This window comes from Octopus sinensis, linkage group LG6 (genome assembly GCF_006345805.1).
Source record: "Octopus sinensis linkage group LG6, ASM634580v1, whole genome shotgun sequence".
Lineage (NCBI taxonomy): Eukaryota > Metazoa > Mollusca > Cephalopoda > Octopoda > Octopodidae > Octopus > Octopus sinensis.
This window is the reverse complement of record NC_043002.1, coordinates 78,023,806-78,047,769: the sequence shown is the minus strand read 5'-3', so window position 1 is coordinate 78,047,769 and position 23,964 is coordinate 78,023,806. Positions and strand designations below refer to the sequence as shown.

The 23,964-nt window shown below is 35.1% G+C and overlaps 2 protein-coding genes across 29 annotated transcripts in view; one reads left to right on the top strand and one right to left on the bottom strand.

The window, feature by feature from the left end:
* The window catches only part of LOC115213074 (LIM and SH3 domain protein 1), a 170,360-nt gene extending 150,958 nt beyond the window's left edge, over positions 1-19,402 (bottom strand). For 4 of the 28 annotated variants that reach the window (XM_036504041.1, XM_036504040.1, XM_036504054.1 and 1 more), the window contains exon 1: positions 19,006-19,392. In XM_036504041.1, the coding sequence (XP_036359934.1) occupies positions 19,006-19,074 (69 nt within the window). In that variant the 5' untranslated portion in view covers positions 19,075-19,392. Of the gene's footprint in view, positions 1-19,005 lie in introns of all 28 variants that reach the window. The other 24 variants (XM_036504037.1, XM_036504038.1, XM_029781991.2 and 21 more) reach the window with 16 other exon arrangements.
* A 414-nt stretch (positions 19,403-19,816) lies between these two features.
* Positions 19,817-23,667, top strand: LOC115212976 (60S ribosomal protein L23). The gene is made up of 5 exons (XM_029781840.2): positions 19,817-19,893; positions 20,760-20,843; positions 21,390-21,518; positions 22,319-22,432; positions 23,557-23,667. Exons 1-5 carry the CDS (start codon positions 19,881-19,883, stop codon positions 23,637-23,639), a joined length of 423 nt encoding a protein of 140 aa, XP_029637700.1. The 5' UTR covers positions 19,817-19,880; the 3' UTR covers positions 23,640-23,667.
* The last annotated feature ends 297 nt before the right edge of the window (positions 23,668-23,964 follow it).

Sequence of the window (23,964 nt, the reverse complement as noted above, 5' to 3'; positions counted from 1 at the left end):
ATTTCTCCTCTTTTGTCTCTGTTCAGAACACACATATACAATATGCCAATACATCTTTTTTATTATTAAACAAAATGAATAACACCTAAATTTTACATTAAAACTCGATTTGCAATGAGAAAAAGAAAACTTCATAATTTTAACAGCCACTTTTTTTTTAACATTGAAAAGAAATCTTGTAACCCATTTATTCAGATGCCAAACAAAAATCTTTATTACAATAAAAACTAATTTCAAATTTACTCATGTATAACTCTTCCTCATTATCACCATTTTAATGTCCATTTTTCCCCCAACTCTGTTGGCATACATTACACAAGCCAGCCTTGTATATTACACAACATCTCAATATTTTGTTGTCAGTAACAAGGTCCAATATTCTAAGGTCTGACTGGCAATTTAGATTTATATGAGAACACTTATTTGTTCTTAATATCAATAAAAACTAAATTAATGAACAACCTCATAGTTGAGCGTCAAAGGGAGAGAGTTCAAACACACCAACCATTCTTCACCGCATACTTGAGGTCTCATACAGCAGCCTTATACTCCGCCAAGGTCCACTCTACTCTGTCCTTAATATTACCATCTTATATGAGTGTGTATGCAAGTTTGTATGTGTGAATGTTTACATGAAAGTAAAATATTGAGCTAGAAAAAAAAAAAGCAATAAAGTTTGATGACATTTCCTGCTAACACAAGGGTCAGCGACTGGGAGGGTACCTGCCTTTAAAAACAATGCCTCAGTAATAAGCCATACTAGCTTAGACAAAAAAGAAAACGCATAAAATGAGCAAATAGGAAGCATTGCTTCCTCCTCCTCCTCCACACACATACAAACACCTCAATGTTTTTCAGTTCAGTTACAAACAAGAACTTATGGCAGACTGAATGTGTAAAGCATTTTCAGTTTTTAGCTTAAACCAACCACTTAGTTAATACACACGAAGTAGGCATATATGAAGCAACTTCCCATTACCACCACCTCTCAAACACAAGCTTACATGCCTATGTAAGAAATCTCTCTTTTGTTTAATATAAGTTTACAAGCTCTTTGCCAGTCATTCTTTTGCAATGATTACACCATGTTAACCAGTCTACCTATTTTAAAATAAAGTAGACATTAATATAACTTTAGCCTAAGCATCACGGTATCATTTTCATATCTGTACAGCACGTTCATAAGTCACCCATCCTCTCTAAGTTACGTTTTACAACTCTGCTGTTGGAGATAAAGATCTCTACCAAGCAATCACCAAAAAACGTCAGCAGTTCATCGACGCAGATCAACTCAGCTCTAAAACTATTCAACAATAATCCATACATCAGTAGCTAATTACTGAACAGTAGCCAGACAATCTTTTATTCTAAGTTAATCCCATTGTCAAATGGACACAAATTATAAGCTCAATCAACCCCAATACAAGAGTCAATTTTATTGACTCTGGAAGAATGCGACAAGTTAAGCAAAGAAGGATTTGAACTCTCATGGTAAAGTTGATATAAATACTGTACGATATTTTGTTCGACATTGTTTTGTTATTCCAAAACTCCAAAAGTAATCAATTTCATATTCATTTTATTAGTGTATCTTATATTAACCAATATTTTTAATAACTGATTCTAGAGTAATTTGGAGATCTAACTGAAAGACACATTGAAAATAGCCAATATTATTTAGTGACAATGGATTAGATGTTTACATTTAACACCATAAGTAACACACCTGTAATACAGGTTCATGTTTATCTATTGTAAAGTATTAACAAGGTACTGTAATTTACCACGATGGAAAAAAAAATATATGTAAATAAGACAACAAACAAGCCATAAAGGCATGTTTATCTCAGTTGCTTAAATCTCTGGAAAGTAAAGATAGAACAAACTTTTTAGATGAGAGACAAGAGACATAGAATTTAACTAGTTATCAAAAAAAAACCAAAAAACATAGTGAATTACAAAACGAGTCTTCAAGTAAAAGAGAAAGCTCTGAATTCTTAAAAAAACTTAACTCAAACAGCACCAATGATATTAATATAGACTAATTTCATCTTTGATACATTAGTCACACAATATTAGAAACAAGATTACTACCCAACTTAGAAACAGAAATTAACAAAATGAATTTCTGAAATGTTAAGTGGTAACTAATCTCTTTCACAGATATTAATACCAGAATTTTTCTACTACTTTATACTTCATTTCAAAATCAGAATTTAATACGTCTAAACATTAAAATACAAAACACCACTAATTCCTTAATGTAAGCAAGCTTTTCTCTTTTTTTAAAAAAAAAAAAAAAGGCTTTCATCCATAAAACATTATCTTATCAATAAGTTCAAATCAACAGCGAGGTCAGCTTTATAGCATTTCAGTCTTGTAACAACTACAGAAGTTAAGCTGGGTAGATAACAATATTACTTTTTTAACAAGCATACACAATGATAGGTGTAGGAATGGCTGTGTTGTAAGTAGATTGCTTACGAACCACAGGGTTCCAGGTTCAGTCCCACTGTGTGGCACCTTGGGCAAGTGTCTTCTACTATAGCCTCGGATCGACCAAAGCTTTGTGAGTGGATTTGGTAGACGGAAACTGAAAGAAGCCCATTGTATATGTATGTGTGTGTTTGTCCACCCAACATCGCTTGACAACCGATGCTGGTGTGTTTACATCCCCGTAACTAAGCGGTTCGGCAAAAGAGACCGATAGAATAAGTACTAGGCTTACAAAGAATAAGTCCTGGGGTCAATTTGCTCGACTAAAGACAGTGCTTCAGCATGGCCACAGTCAAATGACTGAAACAAGTAAAAGAGTAATGTTTCACAAATGAAATTATTCATCACTGGATGAATTAGCTACTGAGTGGACTCAGCATACAATTATTATTAAAATAAAAATCCCTCACTGTATGATTTTAGCACAAATGTGTGAGGATCTAACTGTAATTTTGTCATTTCCCCTTGGGATTAAACAGGGTCTATAATGAAAAGTGTTCCAGCTGTGTATATCTAGAATAACACTGTCTTATACATTCTTCCTTTTTGAAGATGGGTGTGATTTGAGAGAGAATTGGGAGCTATTGCTGAGTAACCACACAGAAGTTCCATAGTATACACTGCAGTTCTCTATTATCTATGACGTCACCATAACACTAGAGATATTATTTTATCCTTGTTCTATGAAAGCAAGAATCAGGATCCTTTTTTTTTTTTAAGTAACTGATTTTATATTAAATATTCTTGCTATTGATCAGAGGGAATTGTAAAGAAAGGACTAGAGTATGGCTTTATGATATTTAATAAACTGAATTACTACACTCACGGAGTGGTTGGCGTTAGGAAGGACATCCAGCTGTAGAAACACTGCCAGATCAGACTGGGCCTGGTGCAGCCTTCTGGCTTCCCAGACCCCAGTTGAACCGTCCAACCCATGTCAGCATGGAAAGCGGACGTTAAATGATGATGAATTCAATCCCTATCATGGATGATGTTACCTTTCATATCCAGGGAAAAGAATTTTTTAAAATACTATAAGGCCTCTGTTTAACAGGATTGGCCATGTGTCTGGACCTGTATGTATAGACTTAGACAAGATTTCTTTTGTGGAAGACTAGTAGCTGCTCATGTATACAACTTTACCCTCTCCATAGCACCAATGTTGTCTAATGACAAGGTTAAAGATTTATCACAGTCATTGCTGTCGGATCACAAAGAACCAGAAAGAACAAGGTACCTCTATCCCATCCTTGAACAGTTCTTACAATCCAAATCTCAAGATTGGGGGTTTTGTTTTTCTATTGACCCTGAAAGGGTGTCTACAAAGTTAACTTCAGGAGATTTTAACTCAATGCATACATAAGCAGTTGAAAATATTTATTTTAATAAATTTGCTAATTCATTACCTTAAAAGAAGTATTAGTATACTAAAATACAGAAGTGTTGGTAGATTAAGCTCAAGTCAAGTCACTTCTTACTAAAGCAAAAAAAAAAGTTTTAATGGAAATATGATCAAGAGAAGAACCAGTATTATATTGTAAGGTAGATAGTTTACCTTATTGGGGAAACAGCTATGAATTTAAACCTATATCTAGTATCATAATGAACCGGACAATGACAAGTCCTATGACTCATTAGATAAGTGGGACATCAGTGAAGATTTCATCTCCATATGAAATATCAAAGGCATATCAGTCAGCCAGTGCTTAACTCTATAGACAGACAGGAGATGAACTGCCAGCTAACCAATCAAGCATTACTTACGCACTTCTTTTGCTGCTTCCGCCAGCAAACTATATTTACTACATATATCTATTTACGGCTAGTTCAACTACAGCAATGCAAGTAAAGTGCTTTCACTAGCTACATATTTATTTTTATTGCCCAGTCATCTGAAGAAGGAAAACAACCACAACTCTTTTCAGAACTTCCTAAACCCAGTGGCAGGAAGGGACCAAGTTATTCCAACTTGAGACCTGACCTGAATGTTTACAACAGAGTTTGCCCTGATAAAGGTGTCCAAGAACCATGATTAAGTCTACCACCCAAAAACAGGAATGACCCCTTCAGTGAGCTTCTACAAAGTTTACATCCAAAATTTCATTCACTCAAGGTTATGGTAGCGGACTTTTCCTCAAGATGCTGTACAGTGGAATTTAGTGAATACAATTGAGTTGTGAAGCAAACTTTTTTCTCAAAAAACTGTTCACAAATGATATGAACCACAAGCATTTCAGCTGGTTAAATAATACCCTATTCACTTGACCAGCAGCTGGCACTCTAATCATTTTAATTCAATATTTCAAAAATAGAAACAGAATGCTAAATACCAACAGCAAATTGCACTTGATGTAGCTCATTATTTCATTAACATGCCAAAGAACACACCACTAACTTCAATTTAACATCAAAGATTGATGACTATGTTTCTTTTATCCCTCTTTTGTGAATCAATACATAATGATTTCTTAAATTGGCACACATTTTGTAGGGTAAAAATATATTGGAATGCATCAATCTCCTAGTATAAGTATTGGCATTTATTTCATTGATACTGGAAGGATGAAAAGTAAAAGTGATTTGATAGGATTTTAACTCAGAACATGACTAAATGTAACTAAATATGTATTAGCTGTTAAGATCTTAAGTATGATAAACACTAATTTGTGATGGAATAAAGCAATAGGCTCAGTGACATTAATGGGTTAGTTCTTTCTCTGAAATTAGTGTTTATAATACCTATTATAACTAAACACTAGTATGTAATTTAGTCTGAGACTTTAACATTATTGTCACTCCAATCACCTCTGAATTATTAAAGAATTCTTACACAGGCATATTAAAGAGATTTTACATGAAAAAGATATAGTTGATGTAATTTATGATTACAAAATAACAGTGAATTGTTTTATCAAACACAATACCAAGAAAAACTGAGTCAGACTGACGAATTGGAGCTCAGCACTATTCATATCCACTGCTCTTATAGCTCTGTGTCAGCTATGAATTATTAGTCACTGTATATTCAAGAGCTCACTCACCGATTTGGGTAATTTTTAGAGGATGACCTTTTCTTAGTACAGCTATATTTAAACATTCATAATATATAATACCCAAGTATGTAATATATACTTTTATATGTATATGTTTATACATCTAAAAGATCCTGATTCTTGCTTTTGTAGAACAAGGATCAAATAATATTATTATTATCTCTAGTGTTATGAGGTAATATCTAGACAACAAAAACCTGTAGTGTATACTATAGAAATTATATGTGGTGGCAAGCAATAGCTACCAATTCATAGAAAGTGATTTAGCTTACATCTGACCTCATTCTAGGTACATGGTATTAATAAGTCAGGAAGATGATAAAACACAAAGGTCTACTACCCATGCTATGGGACCTGGTGTGAATTATCTCACTTGTCCATGACTTCTAGGTGTTTTTATATCAGGTGTATTGATGCAAAAATTTTCTCTCATGCCTACAAATCATAGTCTACCCACAAACTGGCAAAACACATACCTTGTGAATGTGTGTTCATTGTTGACTTTATATATTAATATATTGGCATATGTAAAAAGATTCAAGCGAGGCCATTGCCAGTACCGCCTGACTGGCCCCCGTGCCGGTGGCACATAAAAGCACCCACTACACTCTCGGAGTGGTTGGCGTTAGGAAGGGCATCCAGCTGTAGAAACTCTGCCAGATCAAGACTGGAGCCTGGTGCAGCCATCTGGTTCGCCAGCCCTCAGTCAAACCGTCAAACCTATGCTAGCATGGAAAATAGACATTAAACGATGATGATGATGACACACACACACAGTTGTGTATATAAATACATATGAAAACAAACATATATATATACATTTGCATATGTACACACACATAAACATATATACATTATATGCAACAGAAGCTCCACAAAATATAAACCCCCTAAACAAGTAGAAGCCTCATCAGAAATAGAATCCCAATAACAGTGCATGGTATATATATATATATACATACACACACACAACAAAATCAATAAGAAACTAATAACTCCCTAAATATGTTTAACCCTACAAGAGCCAGAATCTCCATAGAGAATAACTAGGAAACTATGAAAATGTAAAAGGTTCACAATCAACAACCCACAAAAATAAACAAGCACATCAGACATATACATCCAATCTTCTGCAGCCTATTGGATGTGTGTGAGTTTGTAAATATGCATGTATATACATATATATATATATATATACAAATTGAGATAGGGGTTGTGAGTGCAACCCACCATGGGATAACATATATCCAATATACTGCCAGTAAAGCACCCAACAAAGTTAATACATAAATGTTAAGAATTGCAATGCAATTAATTCATTTGTATTTCTCCATTTTCTTATTTTGTATATATATATATATATATATATATATATATAAAACCAAAATAAGCAACAGGATATCAAGAAGTGATGCAATATGACCATTTCAAGCGGCTCTGTTTGATTGAATATATATATATATATATATATATATATATATAGGCGCAGGAGTGGCTGTGTGGTAAGTAGCTTGTTTACCAACCGCATGGTTCCGGGTTCAGTCCCACTGCGTGGCACCTTGGGCAAGTGTCTTCTGCTATAGCCTCGGGCCGACCAAAGCCTTGTGAGTGGATTTGGTAGACGGAAACTGGAAGAAGCCCGTCGTATATATGTATATATATATGCGTGTGTGTGTTTGTCCCCCTGGCATTGCTTGACAACCGATGCTGGTGAGTTTATGTTCCCGTTACTTAGCGGTTCGGCAAAAGAGACCGATAGAATAAGTACTGGGCTTACAAAAGAATAAGTCCCGGGGTCGAGTTGCTCGATTAAAGGCGGTGCTCCAGCATGGCCACAGTCAAATGACTGAAACAAGTAAAAGAAAGAAAATAAATAAATAAATAAAAGAAAAAATATATACACACACACATTTCAACAAATGATAACTTCATTTTCATTTGTTTCTAGATACCCATTAGAGATAATGTATGGAAATAACGTAAGCTCTGAACAATGGAAGCTTATCTTAGTGTTACTAGAAGTTTGAAAACACAGTTGAAGTGCAAAGACATTTTAGGAGAGAGAGGAGTTTCAAACAGATCCACTTATGTGACTTGCCATCGCTGAAATTAGTGATGAGTTTGAAGCAGATGAAAAAGTTCAGAATGTCCACATGAAACATTCCAGAAGAACAAAGCATCAATGAGTCCAGCAAAGCAGGAAGAGGTAAACTAATAAATGTATTGCCAGAGTCATAAAATAGGAATTTCAAAATCAAATATTCATTGCATTTTGAAGCATTGTCAGTGGGAAGTTATATTCCAAGTTCTCAATGAAGATGATTGATACTGAAGAGTGAACTTTTGCAAATGGTACTTGTCAAATCATGTAGAAGATGCATACTTTCCAACTAAAGTTGATCAGAACTATGAGACTACATATAAATTACCGTAAATCCTCGAGTATAATACGCAGCGGATTTTTAGGGAGCTGTACGTCTGAAAAACCTAAACCGTATGTATAATATGCACCCCTTCTCTAACTTGAGTCGTGCGTAATTAAGCCAGCAGCACCTAGTCGAACAAACGCTTCTGTGCATGCACAATACAATAATGGTGATGTTCTTAACTGTTATATGGGAATGTAAATATGTTTGCAAATTCTTTTTGTTACATGTTTTTCTGTGTTCTGAATACTTTTATTTTAATAAATGTTGCTTATTGCAAGTTATGGATGATCCTTTTATGACTTCATTGCTTTCAGGTTTAGCTTAAGGTATTTTCCCGCCTGACATCACAAAATGTATTTGAATAAATATTGCCGGACAGCAAATAGAGACTCGGACATTGCTTAGAAAATCTTTTTCATTTTTAACCTCGTATATAGTACGCAGTAGGGATTTTGACCTTTAAATTTTGGGGGAAAAAATGCGGATTATACTCGAGGATTTAAGGTAAATAACTCAATTAACCACCAGTTACACCTACTGGGTAGCTGAGGATCTGCATTTTATAAAAGAACATCATGTTAATTTTCCAGGAGTTACATACTATATGGTGCAGCTTATCATCAAAAGGATTAGTTGAGTCCTCGTTTTTTGGTGGTACTGTGACTGGTGCCATGAACTTGCTGTGACAGTCTGCCAAGCCAAGCATTCAAGAGGACTTTGAAGATATGGAGTTTTTTTTTATTTCCAGCAAGATGGAAATTTTGCCAAACAAGCAGCCATAGTATTGTAAAGGCCTATCATGATGTAATTTTGCCAAATGAGTAGATTAGATGAAGTTTAGTAGTATACCCACTACATTCACTGGAACTCACCATTTGACTTATTGTATGGGAATACTTAAAGTTTGCTGTACAAAACCAGCAAAAGTCAACAAATTGAAAACAGCCATTGAATGAGTATTATACTTTTACTTATTTCAGTCATTTGATTGCAGCCATGCTGGAGCACTGCCTTTAGTCGAACAAATCAACCCCAGGACTTATTCTTTGTAAGCCTAGTACTTATTCTGTCAGTCTCTTTTGCCGAGCCGCTAAGTTACGGGGATGTAAACACACCAACATTAGTTGTCAAGCGATAGTGGAGGGGGACAAACACAGATACACAAACATATATATAAGGAGAACTCACAAAAAAAACCCCAAAAGATGAAGACAGGTGGTGTAGACAACAAACAGAAGTATTAGTATAATGCTCAGGAAGTGAAAAAGTCTAAGATATATATATACACACACAACAGGCTTCTTTCAGTTTACGTCTACCAAATCCACTCACAAAGCTTTGGCCAGCCCGAAGCTATAGTAGAAGACACTTGCCCAAGGTGCAATGCAGTGGGACTGAACCCAGAACCATGTAGTTGGGAAGCAAGCTTCTTACTGCACAGCCACTCTTGCGCCTATGTGCATAGAAAATGAATGAAATATTTCTTGATGTTTGTAATGCTATCGCTTCATGTTATCAGGAGTGCCTGAATAGTCATCAGTTTGAAAACAGGTTATCTTTATCTTTTATATGTTTCAGTAATTAGACTGCAGCCACACTGGGGCACCACCTTGAAGAATATTTAGCCAAATGAATTGATCCCAGTACTTAATTTTTTTTTTAAAGCCTGGTACTTATTCTATCAGTCTCTTTAGCCAAACTAGTAAGCTATGGGGACATAAACATACCAACACCGGTTGTCAAGCAGTGATGGGAACAAACACAGATACACACTTATATACAATGGGATTTTTTCAGTTTCCATCTACCAAATCCACTCACAAAGCTTCTGTTGGCCCAAGGCTATAGTAGAAGACACTTGCCCAAGGTGCCATGCAGTGGGACTGAACCCAAAACCATGTGGTTGGAAAGCAAACTTCTCAGCATACAGGTGTTTCCCCCAAAAATTAAATTCTGCCTGTAGATTCCATTAAATTTTGAAATTGAAATGTATCATAATAAACACTGAATTTACAATCATTCAATATGAATAGTGCAATGTGCATCTCCAAGATTAGCCTTAGGGCTCATGATATACATATACATATAATCATCATTTAATGTCCGCTTTCCAGGCTAGCATGGGTTGGACGATTTGATTGAGGACTGGCGAACCGGATGGCTGCACCAGGCTCCAATCTTGATCTGACAGAGTTTCTACAGCTGGATGCCCTTCCTAATGCCAACCACTCCGAGAGTGTAGTGGGTGCTTTTATGTGCCACCCACACAAGGGCCAGTCAGGTGGTACTGGCAATGACCTGGCTCGAAAGTTTTTTCATGTGCCAGTAAGGCGACGCTGGTAACGATCACGCTCGAATGGTGCCTTTTACATGCCACCAGCACAGAAGCCAGTTAATCGCTCTGGCAATGATCACGCTTGGATGGTGCTCTTAGCGCTCCATTAGCATAGATGCCAGTCATCGAATTTGATTTCGATTTCACTTGCCTCAACAGGTCTTCGCAAGCAGAGTTTAGTGTCCAATGAAGGAAAGGTAAGCATAAATGGGCTGGTTACACCCCTGGCATAGGCCATGTTAAATATGTATGTATGTAAAGGACCAGAATGGTGGGTGATTAGCAGTTCTCAAGAAGACCTATCCATCTCTATAAGACATTTTGGAAATACAATGTTTATATGAATGCATAAGTGTGTTCTCTCACTCAATTTCCTCCTCAAGATGTCCAAACTACTTATATTTCTGACCGCAGTATTCTGCTACTGCAATTAAAGTTAAATGCAAGTAAAACTGCCAACTTCATCACCTCATCAGCGATACCACTTATCTTCCTCACTACCTGGAACCGTTTCACCTGATACCCATATGACATTCTTAGTACTGTCCACTCTACCCACATTTTACATTAATTATCCTCCTAAGTCATCAAATTATTTTCTTCCACCACAATGTTTCTCCCTATCTCCCTCCACTTGTGCCTACCTCGCCTATCTCTCCCCATCACACTCTTACAACCCATGCAACCATATATCATCTCTCTCTCATCCTTCCCCTGTCTACTGTATCATTATCGCTATTTTGCTGCTCTTCACACCTACCTCTTTCGGCAATGTTAGTCATCTCCTGTATTCTACCTCTGCAACTTGTTTATAGATTAGACCACCCCCACTCATTCCTTATCCCCATTCACACCATCCAGCCCTCAATCAGACACAACTCCTACTGTTGTCACCTACTCTCTCCCTATTTTCCCAACTTATATCATCCCTCAACATTTGTTCTTCCTTATATTCACCCTCTCACCCATTCCCATCCCTCTCACTTCCCCCATACTTCCTTGCAACCTCTACCCACTCCCACACACAATGTTCCCCTGACCACACTCACCTTGAGGATGTACCGATACCTTGTCACTAATATTTCTATCTCTTTCCAGCTTCAACCAAGCCCACCCCCACTCTTTCTACTATAACATAAGTAGTCGTGTAGCTCCTTTTCAACAAGAAACCTGTTTTCTTAGCCACTTCTCTCACACATGAGCCCCTCATCATCCATCCTCTTCTCCAATGTATCCCCACTCAGTCAAAAGAGATCTTAGTGTGGTTGCCATTAAGGAGGGTAACCAGCCATACAAACCATGCTAAAGTAGACACTGGGATATGATGCAGATTTCAGACCCATCAGATCCTGTTAAACCATCAACCCATGCTGGCATGGAACAGAGAAGATAAATGATGATGGTGGGTAGTCATGTAGCTCTTTTTCAGCAAGAAACCTATTTCCTCACCCCTCCTTTAGAAACCATACCAAAGCAAACTTAAAAGCTGGTGGAGCCCTCTGGCTTGTCTGTTCTTCTTGAACCATCCAACCCATGCCAGCATGGAAAAAAGAACTGATGATGATATATAGAGATAGAATCCAAGACCACATTGTAATAAATTTAAGTCTGTATCCACACAGGCATGCCTGCACTATATACACACACATTTATATATAATATACATGCTACCTGAGCTTCAATGGGTTTTAGGTCACATTTATATTTTCACTTTACAATAGTTCAAAAACATATTTGGCAAGCTGATTTAACCTTTTGATATTATATGGATATATAAAAGAGCCTTTCTAACAACTCTTGTGCCAAAAATAAATAATGACAAAGGGTAGTCATGTAGCTCCTTTCCAACATGAAACCTGTTTCCCTAGCCACTTCTCTCAGTGTTACAAACTATAAAATTGACCATGCAAGACATTTTTTACAAGAAAATGCATACTGTCATAAAACTTTAAACTTTGATCAAGTGTATTCAAATACATTGTTAAACTTGAACAATCTTAATTGAGTAGAGAACTTTACTAACAAACCTTATAAAATTAATCAGTAAAGATAATCTTTTAATAAGAAACTATGTATTCTCTGAATACATTAAACTTTGATCAACTGTAGATTATTGAATCAGAACCATTTAAGGCAATAAACCAATGAAATAGATAACAGTTTACTCAAATAACTTACATTAAATATTAGATTTACTGATAAGGTGTTTAATTTGCAGAATTGTGTATGAATGTTGAATCCTAATTGGTATTGGAAATAGTATGTATCTTTCTAAGTTTATCAAGGTGTTTCTCAACCTGGAAAAAAAGTCACATGTGTTCCTAATTTGAGAAACCATTTAAACAGTTAAAGTATTTTCTATGATTGGACTTCAGTTCAAATAAAATCTTTAGATAAGATGTATACAGGACATATTTCTAAAACATCATGTACTAGAAACAACTGATAGCAAGCGCAAAGAGAAATGACAGGTGTTTGACCAACTTCTTACCTTGGAACATAACTAAAATTGAAAGGTAAAGTTGAAATGGTAAGCTGTTAAAAATGTAGTTTCACCTACTCTACATGCTAAACTTTAAATTGTTCAATACTGTACTACACTATCATTTACTATGATTCTTTAGTTTAAACCTTTCTGCAATGATCACAGTAACTTTCCAACACCCAAGATTGATAAGGTACCAGTAATATGCTGAAATTAGCCATCAATGCCTACAGCACTGTTAAGCTTCTAAAGAGGGCTCTGATAATATTTACATTTTCTTTTTTACAATAATTCAAAAAAGGCCTTATGTATTATGTAAATATACATGCCTTCAGTGGTTCAACAACCCATGGTCAGAGAATTTTACTCACTAGTGCAAGTTATAAATATCAATCATACTTTAATTAGTATTTCTACAATCTAACAATTAATTTCATTGGCTACCACCCAAAAATAGTGACAATTGTCAGAAACTTTACTTTTAGGGAAAATTAACACTACTAATTCAAACACTTTAGAAATAAGATATTTCATAAACAAATAAATCTGAACATTGATATTTGTTTTAGTATAGATGTGGAATGGAATAGATTAGAAAATTTTACAGATCAGCTTTGTTTCTGATCTCATGCCATCATTACTCCTATGAGACTCAATCTTCTCATTTTGAGTTCATCTACTTCTCAAATTTACTGTGGTCTAATTCTGCCTCCCCAGCCAACTGTTTCACTGCCATACGATATCAAACTTTATACAAATCCTCATCTAATGTAGTTTACATAAAGAAACAAAAGAAATCCTCAGCTACTAACAAAGATAATAGTTCCTTTCTAATGTTAATTACACCAGCTAGATAACAGAACTAACGTGGGTAGGGTGTCTTAAGCAGTCATTGACTGTTTATGTTACCTCAGAACATCTGGTATACCCAAAATTTCAGCTATCTGTTAATCTAAATAAATTCCCAACATCTTTGTGTACTTCATGTTTATAGTGACTATACCTGCGTATAGTTGCTACCTGCCCACTTAAAATACAAGCATAAGGATACTTCTTGATGACACTGCTTACCTCTACACTACTGAAATTCTGCAGTTATTTAGCAGATATTGCAATAAGAGATTAGCTGTTAGCATATAAATGTACTCAGGGGCAATCCATTTTGAACTGTTTCAAGACTCCTTTATAGACTGTAATGAAAAAAAGATTTTTTAAGACAGATAGATAGAAGAACCTACTTTTCACATCCTAAGAGATTGGTCTGAACAGCTTTTGTGGGCTAATCATTCCTTTACCTCAAGATTGCACTGCAGAACATGGCCACATACATATGTATTTCTCTTGGTTCACAAATCAAAGTTCAGAAATTTAAAAGAAAATCAAAACACTATTCCTTTATATTGACTGTTATAGACATTTCTAGATAAACTTTTTCTTAATATATTTTGATAAAAATCTTAATAAATGGTAAAAGAAAGAAAGTAAAAATACAAAGAATCTAATTTAGGTTCTTTTTATGCTTATTGAATTTATCCTACTAATTACCTATTTAAAACATTAATGAGACAGAAAATAGTTGAGAATAAGTAAGTAACCTTTAAGTAAATCAATTCAGCTTACAAAACAAAAGAAAATTATAAACTGAAGACAGTAAAACAAAATGCATAAAAACAGAGAATGCAAAAGTATGTGGGTAGGTTATTGACTGAGCAGAGGGTAAGCGCCACCCCCCTCTCCATCTGCAAGCCGTGACTGTGACCCAGTTTTGATTCCCAGTTGTAGCTATCTCACTTCATTTACCTCATCATTGTTCTCGTTACATTTCATTTCTTTACAATTAAGTGAACAAATAACCCATTGACAAATAATCATGCTTTTGGAGAACAAGCATTTACGTTCGCTCACACACGACCATGTATATAATTTTGCATTTCAAGAGACCGCTCACCGGGATCGTGTGGTTTTGCTTAAGTTAGTAGAATAGATACATGAATTGGTTGGTATGACAAACTCTAGGTAATAACTCGGTGTAGTACTCCTATGTAAAGCAGGAGAGGTAGCAGTGCAAAGTATACAATATCCTGGCAATATTCCATTTCAAGCATGGCTCTCAGACAGGTACACAGTTAGCTTGCTATTCAGACAAGGAGATATTGAAAAAGTGATTCACATGCCAGCAAAAGGTTAGGAGTTACATCACATGAAATAAATACCAGTGAACCAAATCAAGTGAAAAGAGTGGAGGGAAAGAGAGTGAGAAATCACCAACACAAGTTGCACAAGACAAAAAGAGCATTTAACCTTGATGTTACATATTTTGCATTATAAATAACTTCCTGGACATTCCACTCAATTCCGCTACCGGGAATAGTCCGGATTTTTTGTTAATGCTAAATACTTTAAGTGTTACAAGTTTCCTTACGGAAGACTATACGCGTTTTGGGTGGGCGGTTTATAAACGAAAGTCATCTCTCCTACTGTTAAATTCAATTCTTCTAACAACTAAAACTGTGAGAGAAATTGAGAAAGGAAACTCTAAAGACAAAAGAGAAAAATGAATAGATGTTATCAAATCGAAAAGATGATGTGTGGCTCGTGTTTTGTAACGAGCAATAGACCTTCAAAAAAGGGTCGAATTTTGTTCAAATATCGTCAAAGAATGAAGCGAGGGAGGAGAGGATGTGATAAAATGAATAGACAAGAATGTTCATAGAGGCATCGAATTAGCGGCATGATAATAAACAGGAAAAGCAGTCAGGCTTAATAAAAAGGGGGAAAAAAAGGAAAATTTCTCAATGAACAAGGAGCAAATTAAGCTATAATATCGGAATTAGTTTAATAATTACCGTTACCGTTTTAGAAAAGAAAAAAATGCACACATTTAATACTGACATGTACATACTACTACTTATTGATACGAACCCCCACATACACTCCAATAATACAGATTACACACCCTATTTTTCTATGAAAGAAATAAAAGAAAACAACAAAACTAGAGAGAAGATTCGCTGAGAGAATGTAGAAGGGAATGGAAAGGCGGTCTCTGGCATACCAGATGACTAACATTAGTTTCTGTCTGCTGTTCTATCATCAGAATTAGCGGCCCCCATAGAGAAGAAGAGAAAAACATCAGTAGAGAAAACAGAAAGAAGGAAAGGGTATAACCTAGTGTCAACATCAATTCAAGCAGTTTTATCTCATCTTATATAATAAATATTAATAAACTTTATTTTATTATTTTAAGTATTCAAATATACAAAAGGAGCGTGGGCAGCCTAGGTTTGTAAACTAAAATACATATCTGACACTTGTGTGAGCACCAAGAATACCACCATCATTCCAACATGACAATTCTCCTTTTGTACAGTTTCGTTTTCTCCTGTATCTTCTCCCACTTCTGATTACCAGACAAAGAGTTTAAAGTAGTAAATGGTATTGCTGTTTTCGACGACATCTGAAGACAAATTCATGTGATGAATTTCTCTTTCTCTCTCTCTTTTTTTCTTTTTTTACAATGCTTCCAACTTCGAGAATAGACAAGAGTATAAGAAAACTTCATTCAAACTAAAATATATAAGCTTTTATAAACTAAATTAATAGGTAATAAAAGAATAAATGATGTGAATTCTGATTAACTTAGATGTTTTGATTTATAAATATATATAATTTTTAAAAGCCGGCTTTTTTTTTTTTTTTTGATATCTTCATTCAACAATGACTAATATCAATACAACCTTCCTTAGAAATACATGCTTACTTACATATATATATATATATATATAAACATGCATATACATACGCCTTAGAAGTAGTATATAAATATTTGTTTAATAATGAAACAAAAAATTTTTTTCCCTAAAAAGGCAAAAACAGAAATATAAAAGAAAAATGTGAAAGAAGTATATAAAAAAAGAAGCCCACACTATTTAATTGGCAAATGAAATGATCTAACTCTCTCTCCAACTAAAAATGAACGAAACTATTCAAATAGCACTCATCTTACATCTACGTCTGGTGACAGGAGAGAGATAGAGAAAGATAGAAAGAGAAGATTTCTCTATTTCCCCCTATCTTTCTATATTACTCTAGCAGAATCCGCTGAGGAAGAATTGCCGGTCTTTTTACTGCTACCCAAAAAAGGTGTGGGGAAAAAAAAAAAACAGCTTGCCGTCTTTAGCAGGCTAAGTAGAAAGAACCCGGGGAGTGGAGTTCTAGAGAGAGAGAAAGAACTAGACTGATGCCAAAGATAAAAGTTTAACATTATGTAGAATCTGTTGATATTGTTTCGTTTGTTCCTATCCTTAAGAAAGGTATGAATGAAACAAAACGATACATAGTTTTCATTCCCTGTCTCTGCAATAAAAGGGAGGCATTATGATGCCTTTTTGAGTGAACGGGTTCCATTAAAATCAACTCGATACGGTTATTAATTATTCAGTGTTCCATATAAAAATCAAAATTATATTTCTAAAAGTTGCATATCCATACATGTGTGTATGTATTTATATAGATAGATAACTTGCGTGTGTATATGTGCATACATGAGATATATATACATACACATATACATATATACGTTATAAGGGAGGAGATACACATGTATAGGTATATACACACACATATACATAAATACACACATATACATATATATGCACATATATAAATACACACACACATATATATGAGCATTACAAGAAACATATGTAGTTGCTTAAATGTCAGTATAACCCGATTGAAGAACAAGAGGATAGAAGATGAAAAACATTTGAAGCAGCAGCAGCAATAGTTTCACCCTAAGTCAGCCTTCATCAAAGGCATTCCAGCCATGACCATTTCATCTTTTATTTCAAACCTTTATAAAACAAGGACTATATAATAACGTCTCTTTTCTTTTTAAATGGCAGGGTGTGGTTTTAAGGGGAATTGACTGCTACTTCTAACAGGTCAAACGACCATACAAGGTCCTTCCCCCGCCCTCGTAAAAGAGGTTGACGAAATATGTGTGCGGCTTTTTCAAAATCTCTGCATAGTCCAATGCTAACCCTAGACAATTCTTGCTTAAGTAGGATTTATGATCAAAGCATTTTAGCCATGATCAACCCTCCTTTTATTCAAGCATCGTGTATCTAATAACTACGTTATCCAACGTAGACTTAGATTATATTCTTGCCTTAGATGGTAGGGTGGAATTTAAAGGAAATTCAGAATCTAATTCTTGTAGGTCGAAAGATCACGTAGAGGTTCCCTTAATATAAATATATATATATATATATATATATTAATCTATGTAGTAGTAGTAGACGTAGTAATAGCATGTGTAACGCAATGTGCAATATTTGTAGTCCAGTGCGTGTGTATGCACAATGCAGTGCTACCGGCGAGTTGTGTGAGTAATGTTGCTAAGAAGCGCCAACGTAGCGAGACCATATTATAATACACCAAACTAACAGAGCACCATGTCATTTATTCACACTCACACTATTCGTGTGTTGAAGCCTACACAGCACTAGTAAAATCTGAAGAAACTGGCAATGTTCTCTGTCGGCAAATTGTAACACAGATAGTTCAAACGGTTAATTCATTTTGATGCCATGAAGAAGATGAGAAGTTCTAACGCTTAGAGCAGAAGAACCCTTCATCACTGCCGGTTTATGTTCAGTAAGACACATCAGATTAATAAACCCTTAACATAGCAATTTGACAAGTATTCGCTTGACAGTTTTTTATTTATCATTGATCAATTTTTATAACGCAATGAACTGTACAATTTATTACAATCATAGATAGCATAGAGATAAAAACTAGTAGCAATAAGTATATAAGTCAAAACAACAACTTTCCCACCTTGGAAATCTACACCAATTCAAAGTAGACCCAAATAATCCAAAGAGTCAAGAGATCCCTTAAAAAGGAATTACAGATTGTATGTAGCCAAGAATAAATTTCCCCACTCTTCCCCCCGCATGACTCAAACTATTCAGAAACTGTAAGGCTGCTATAATAAAGTTGTAGTCATGATCTTTTTCGCTTCAGTTACTTTTATTGAAACTCCGACCAGATCTTTTTATTCAGTTTTCTACAAAGTGAAACACACACAAAATTCAGACGAGAAAAACGAATATTATTAATTAATCAATCAATTAACTACAACCTACCCTTTAAGAGAAAAAAAAAACCTACCCACGCATATAGAAAGAAACTTACCTTGTCTAAGCATTTTAACTCCTCTGTGGGATAGACGGGCTTCGAACACCTTCCACAACGTTTATTCATTTTGCTTCCCCAATTGTCTCTTTCAATAAGATTTTGAATGTGTTTGTGTTTTGTTTTAGGTTGGTAGTCGTGTTGTTTTTAGTAAGTGTTGCTCCCGTTGCGTGGTGCCCTCCGAAAGGTAACAATACAAATAAATGCAAGCTTCGCTCTACACAACTATATCAAGCAGTAGTAGTAGTATTAAGTAGTGTAATAAAGCAAGCAGTAGATATGTTGTACTGCTGCTGTTGTTTTAGCGCTAGTATTATTAGTAGATAGCGCAACTGACTCAACACAACACACATGTAACGCTACATTTCATTGGTTAGATCCACATTCTCTACTAATTCATTTCGACCACCGCCTTCACATTACACACTTAGAAATCATAACAAATAAATAAAAATACTTCTTTTTTTATAATTATTCTTATTAAATTTATCAGCTTAAAATATTTTATCTGTGTTTCTTTTCTAAAACCTCGCTTTATTTTTTTAATATTCTGAATAAAACAGTTTGTGAAATATTTTTTTTTAAATAGTTATGCTACTAAGAGTTTCGATGTGAAAATCTGACACGCTGAGCGTGCTTTCTGACCTTATATGGTAATTGTAAACATATTTATTATTTATGCATTATTCAAAGCGGAAATGTTTCTAATACATTTAATAAAATATTTTAGGAATATAAATAATGAAACAAGTATTTTATTTTGCAGTTTTAGTTATTCGAAATAATTCAAGCTTTGAATCTGTGAAGTATCTTTTTCCGGTAACATTTTATTCTCTGCGCTTGCGTTCAATCCATCTTCCTTTTCCTGTTTAAAAATGTCGAAGAGAGGTACGTGTTAAATTTCCTTTAATTATAATCTTTATAAATCGTTGTTTTGAATTGATCTTTTTATTTTAAATATGTTTAGCTTATTAATTTGTTGTATCTATGAAATATTACATTGATTATTAATCCGATTTTTACTGTTAAAACAAGTTTAAATAATCCGTGCAAGTTGCTTGGTACGTGCACGAGGTCTTTGGTTATATTTACTAATTTAAGTCAACTAGATCAACTGAATACTTTGGGTATTTTTACACCTAGTTAATCGAATAAAATTCTGAATTAAAATTGCTAACGTTGTTCAGAGTGTGTGCAATTAATGACTATTGAAATGTCTCGCGTTGAAATAAAATTTGGCTCGTTTAATATATTTGTTAATATATTGAGGAAACCTGTTTAGGTCATCATTTAAAATTACTGAAAAAGACCAATGCTTCTAAATCAACTGCTAGCTATTATGGATGCGAGTTTTACTCTTAGAATTATCTGTACACGTGAGCGTGTACATTCATAATGGTATGCATATGTGTACAATATACAATGGAATCCGATGTGTGTCTGATCATGTGAAAACTCCTGGTTAATGAAATATTTGTGATCAGTTGAACGGTTTCTACTTAAGGAAACTAGTAGATTTTTATGCGTTTGGTTGAGCTTTTGAATGATATAATTTTATCTTGAAGGTAGTGTTTTCATTCTCTAAGGAAATTAGTTTCCGCATCTCCATGTGTTGCTGCATATTCAACGTAAGCTTTAAGATCTTGCTTCAACTTTGTTCCGCACACTTTTCTTTCTTTTTTTAAATTTGTTTTTTACACTCTGTGTTCATTTTTAACTTAGTAGTAACTGGTTTATTTATTTATTCCTTAAAGGACGTGGTGGTACAGCCGGAGGCAAATTCAAAATCTCTCTTGCTCTTCCTGTCGGAGCAGTCATTAACTGCGCTGACAATACCGGTAAGTGTCCGTTTTTATGTTGAACCAACTTGCAACTATATAATTTGATTACTCCGTTCACGCCAATGAACAGAAACTGTTGTTAACGAATGCATATTACAAGAATAGTTGTTTCAAATTTTAGCACAAGGCTGACAATTTTGAGACGATGGGAAAGTAGATTACATCGACCTCAGTGCTCAACTTTTATTTATATTATGGACCCCATGAGAATGAAAGACAAAGTCAACTTTGGTTTCTGAGTTTAAATGCCGTCGAAGACGACTTAACGTTTTATACTTTTGGGGTCGGTCAAGAGGTAAGTCTATATAACAGGCCTACTGTCTTCCCTTGAAATTGCTATCCTTGTGTCAAGATTTGAAACAATAGTAAAACTAATCGATGTTGCGGAAAAGTAATAGAAGAATTAATTTTCCTGGCGTACCCAATATAGATGACTGTCATTTTGTTGGTAATTGATGTATGGGGTGGGCATGCTTAAAATGTTGATATGTGGGGAGACGTCAATTTCATTGATAATCTTCTGTTTTGTCCGTTTATTTGTAGGAGCAAAGAACCTGTATGTAATAGCTGTAAGTGGAATTAAAGGACGTTTAAATAGATTACCTGCTGCAGGATGTGGGGACATGTTGGTAGCCACAGTAAAGAAAGGCAAACCTGAGTTACGGAAAAAGGGTAGGTTTTGTATTCTCTTGACTAAAATGTGTTTGTTTTCTTTCTTTCACTCTCTCACTTGGGTCCTACAAGTAGTATAGCTTTATACTTACGAAATAGTATTAGCTCCTTCCTGGGTCATGTAGGCTCATAGAGCTAGTTTCCATCGGGTGTATATTTCCCCCCTGGACGCGACGCCAATGTGCTTATTCATTTTTTGACACCTGAGTGGACAAGGGCAATGTGAAATGAATTATTTTGCTCAACACAATGTGTCACCCATTCTGTGAATCAAAACTCACTGCACCAAGTGCTTGACATTGGTTAGGCTCTTGCATGGGTTGGATAAACTCCAATAACTGTTCGGGTCAGAACTTGTAACTAGCTCTCTGTTATGGTTGAAGTCCAACTTTGAATCGGTCACTTATATCTTAATTTGAATGTTGCATGTCTAATTGCATTCTACTCACCTTATACCTTGAGAAATCACCCTGTCTTGCAGCCCCTACTGATCAAATTCGCTTTCTACTAAATGTAATTGCGGTTGCTCTGCGGCAAGGGCCTGTTTACCCCTTGTCTAATGCTGACAGTAGCATGGAAAAAGTAACCAGTATATGTTGTGTGGTTGGCATTAGAGAGGGCATCTGGCCATAAAAACCATGCCAAAGAAAGACACACCATGAAGTGTGGCTATTGAATGTTTATTCTATAGGGGCAGTGAAAAATAGCTCATAAATTGATATAATTTAATGGTGGAGAGTATTGTATTGCCGCAGTAAGAATGCACATAATAATCTTGTTCTTATTAATTTCAATTCCAGTAATGCCAGCGGTGGTGATTCGGCAACGGAAACCTCTACGGAGAAAAGATGGTGTTTTTATATACTTTGAAGACAATGCTGGTGTTATTGTCAACAATAAAGGGGAAATGAAAGGTAACTTCCTTGTTGCTTCATATGTCTGTTAGAATTTTGTATTGTTAACTGTATTAAGTGTTAATATACATTTTCTTTCTTTAAATGTTTCTTCGATCACCTGATACTATTGGTTCGTATGTTAGACGAAGTGTTATTAAATGCGGTTTTTTTTTTTCCCCACCCCTCTTTGATTTTCAAAAAAGAGTAAAGTGTTTTTGAAAGTTTGGTTTACTTGTTGCTTATGTTCTGTTCTAAAGTGACCCACTCTCTGCCTTGACAGACTGGTTTGGACAACCGTTTGATTGGTGGCGGTTTTTTGCTTGAATTATGAATGGGTGACTGCCTCTAAAATTTGTAGCACGGGCTTAGCAAAAATTTTTATTTGAAAGGATTTCTATCCTCTTGGTATGAGGCGCCTTAAGGTTTTTGCCTAAGTCACTGAAGGTGGTTCATGGGGTTGTGTGTTAATGATAAGGGAGGTAATTATATTGGTAAAATCAGGCTGGTGGTTTTGTTTAAATATTTCATTGGTGTTTCTCAGTTGATGTCCTCAACAAAATTAGCTGGTTCAGAGTGTAAGCTTTAGAACTTACTGGCAAGAATGCTAATTCTGGTACATCATGACCAATTTTACTAGTCCCAATATTTGTAACTAGCTATACTGACCCCAAATGAGATCTGCTAACAGATCCTTGACTTATTTTAGGTTAGGATTGTTTTGGAGAATTTGTTGCAATTTCGGTTATTCCCAAAATTTATTTCCAGGTTATAAAAATTATCATGTAAAAATATCGCCAAAAACAATCGCATTGACAAAAGCTTGAGAATCCAAATTTTCAGGATAGCTGGTCTAGATTTGGCCCAGGATGTTTTTAATTTACTCATGGAGTCGGCCTTTCAATTATAAAAATTATGGTACACAAAAAATAAAAGTAATAAGAACTTGGGAATCCAAAGTGATATGATGTGTTGGGCTACAGCCTGTAGGAGTAAAGTTGAAAAGGTGTGACACTCACTCACATTTATTATATCAGAGAGACTATAAATGGTTGGCCTAAGATGCTGAGGACATCTCGATCGCTTGATTATGTTACTTGTAATATATAAATTATTTAGGTTAATTTTTTTTTCTTCTCTTTCAGGATCAGCCATCACAGGACCAGTTGCTAAAGAATGTGCAGATTTATGGCCCCGTATTGCTTCAAATGCTAGTTCCATTGCTTAAAGACACTGTAATAAATATTTTAAATTGATATTTGTGTGTGTGGTTTTTTTATATAAATATTGAGTTATGGTGAATATGTTCTTCACAGTGATGAATGGGATTGTTGGATTTTGACTCCTGAAAAATGGCTGGTTAGGTTGATATTGTATTAGTGAAGGTGAAACACACCAGGGACATATGCTTAGCTACCTCTGTCAGTTGATGAAAGGGTGATTGATACTCTGCATGTGGTAAATTCCACATTGTTTTGTTATGAATGGATCAAGTCGAAATTATGACAGTCCCATTGGAAAGAAGTATTCTGTACAAGGAATACATTGTTTGC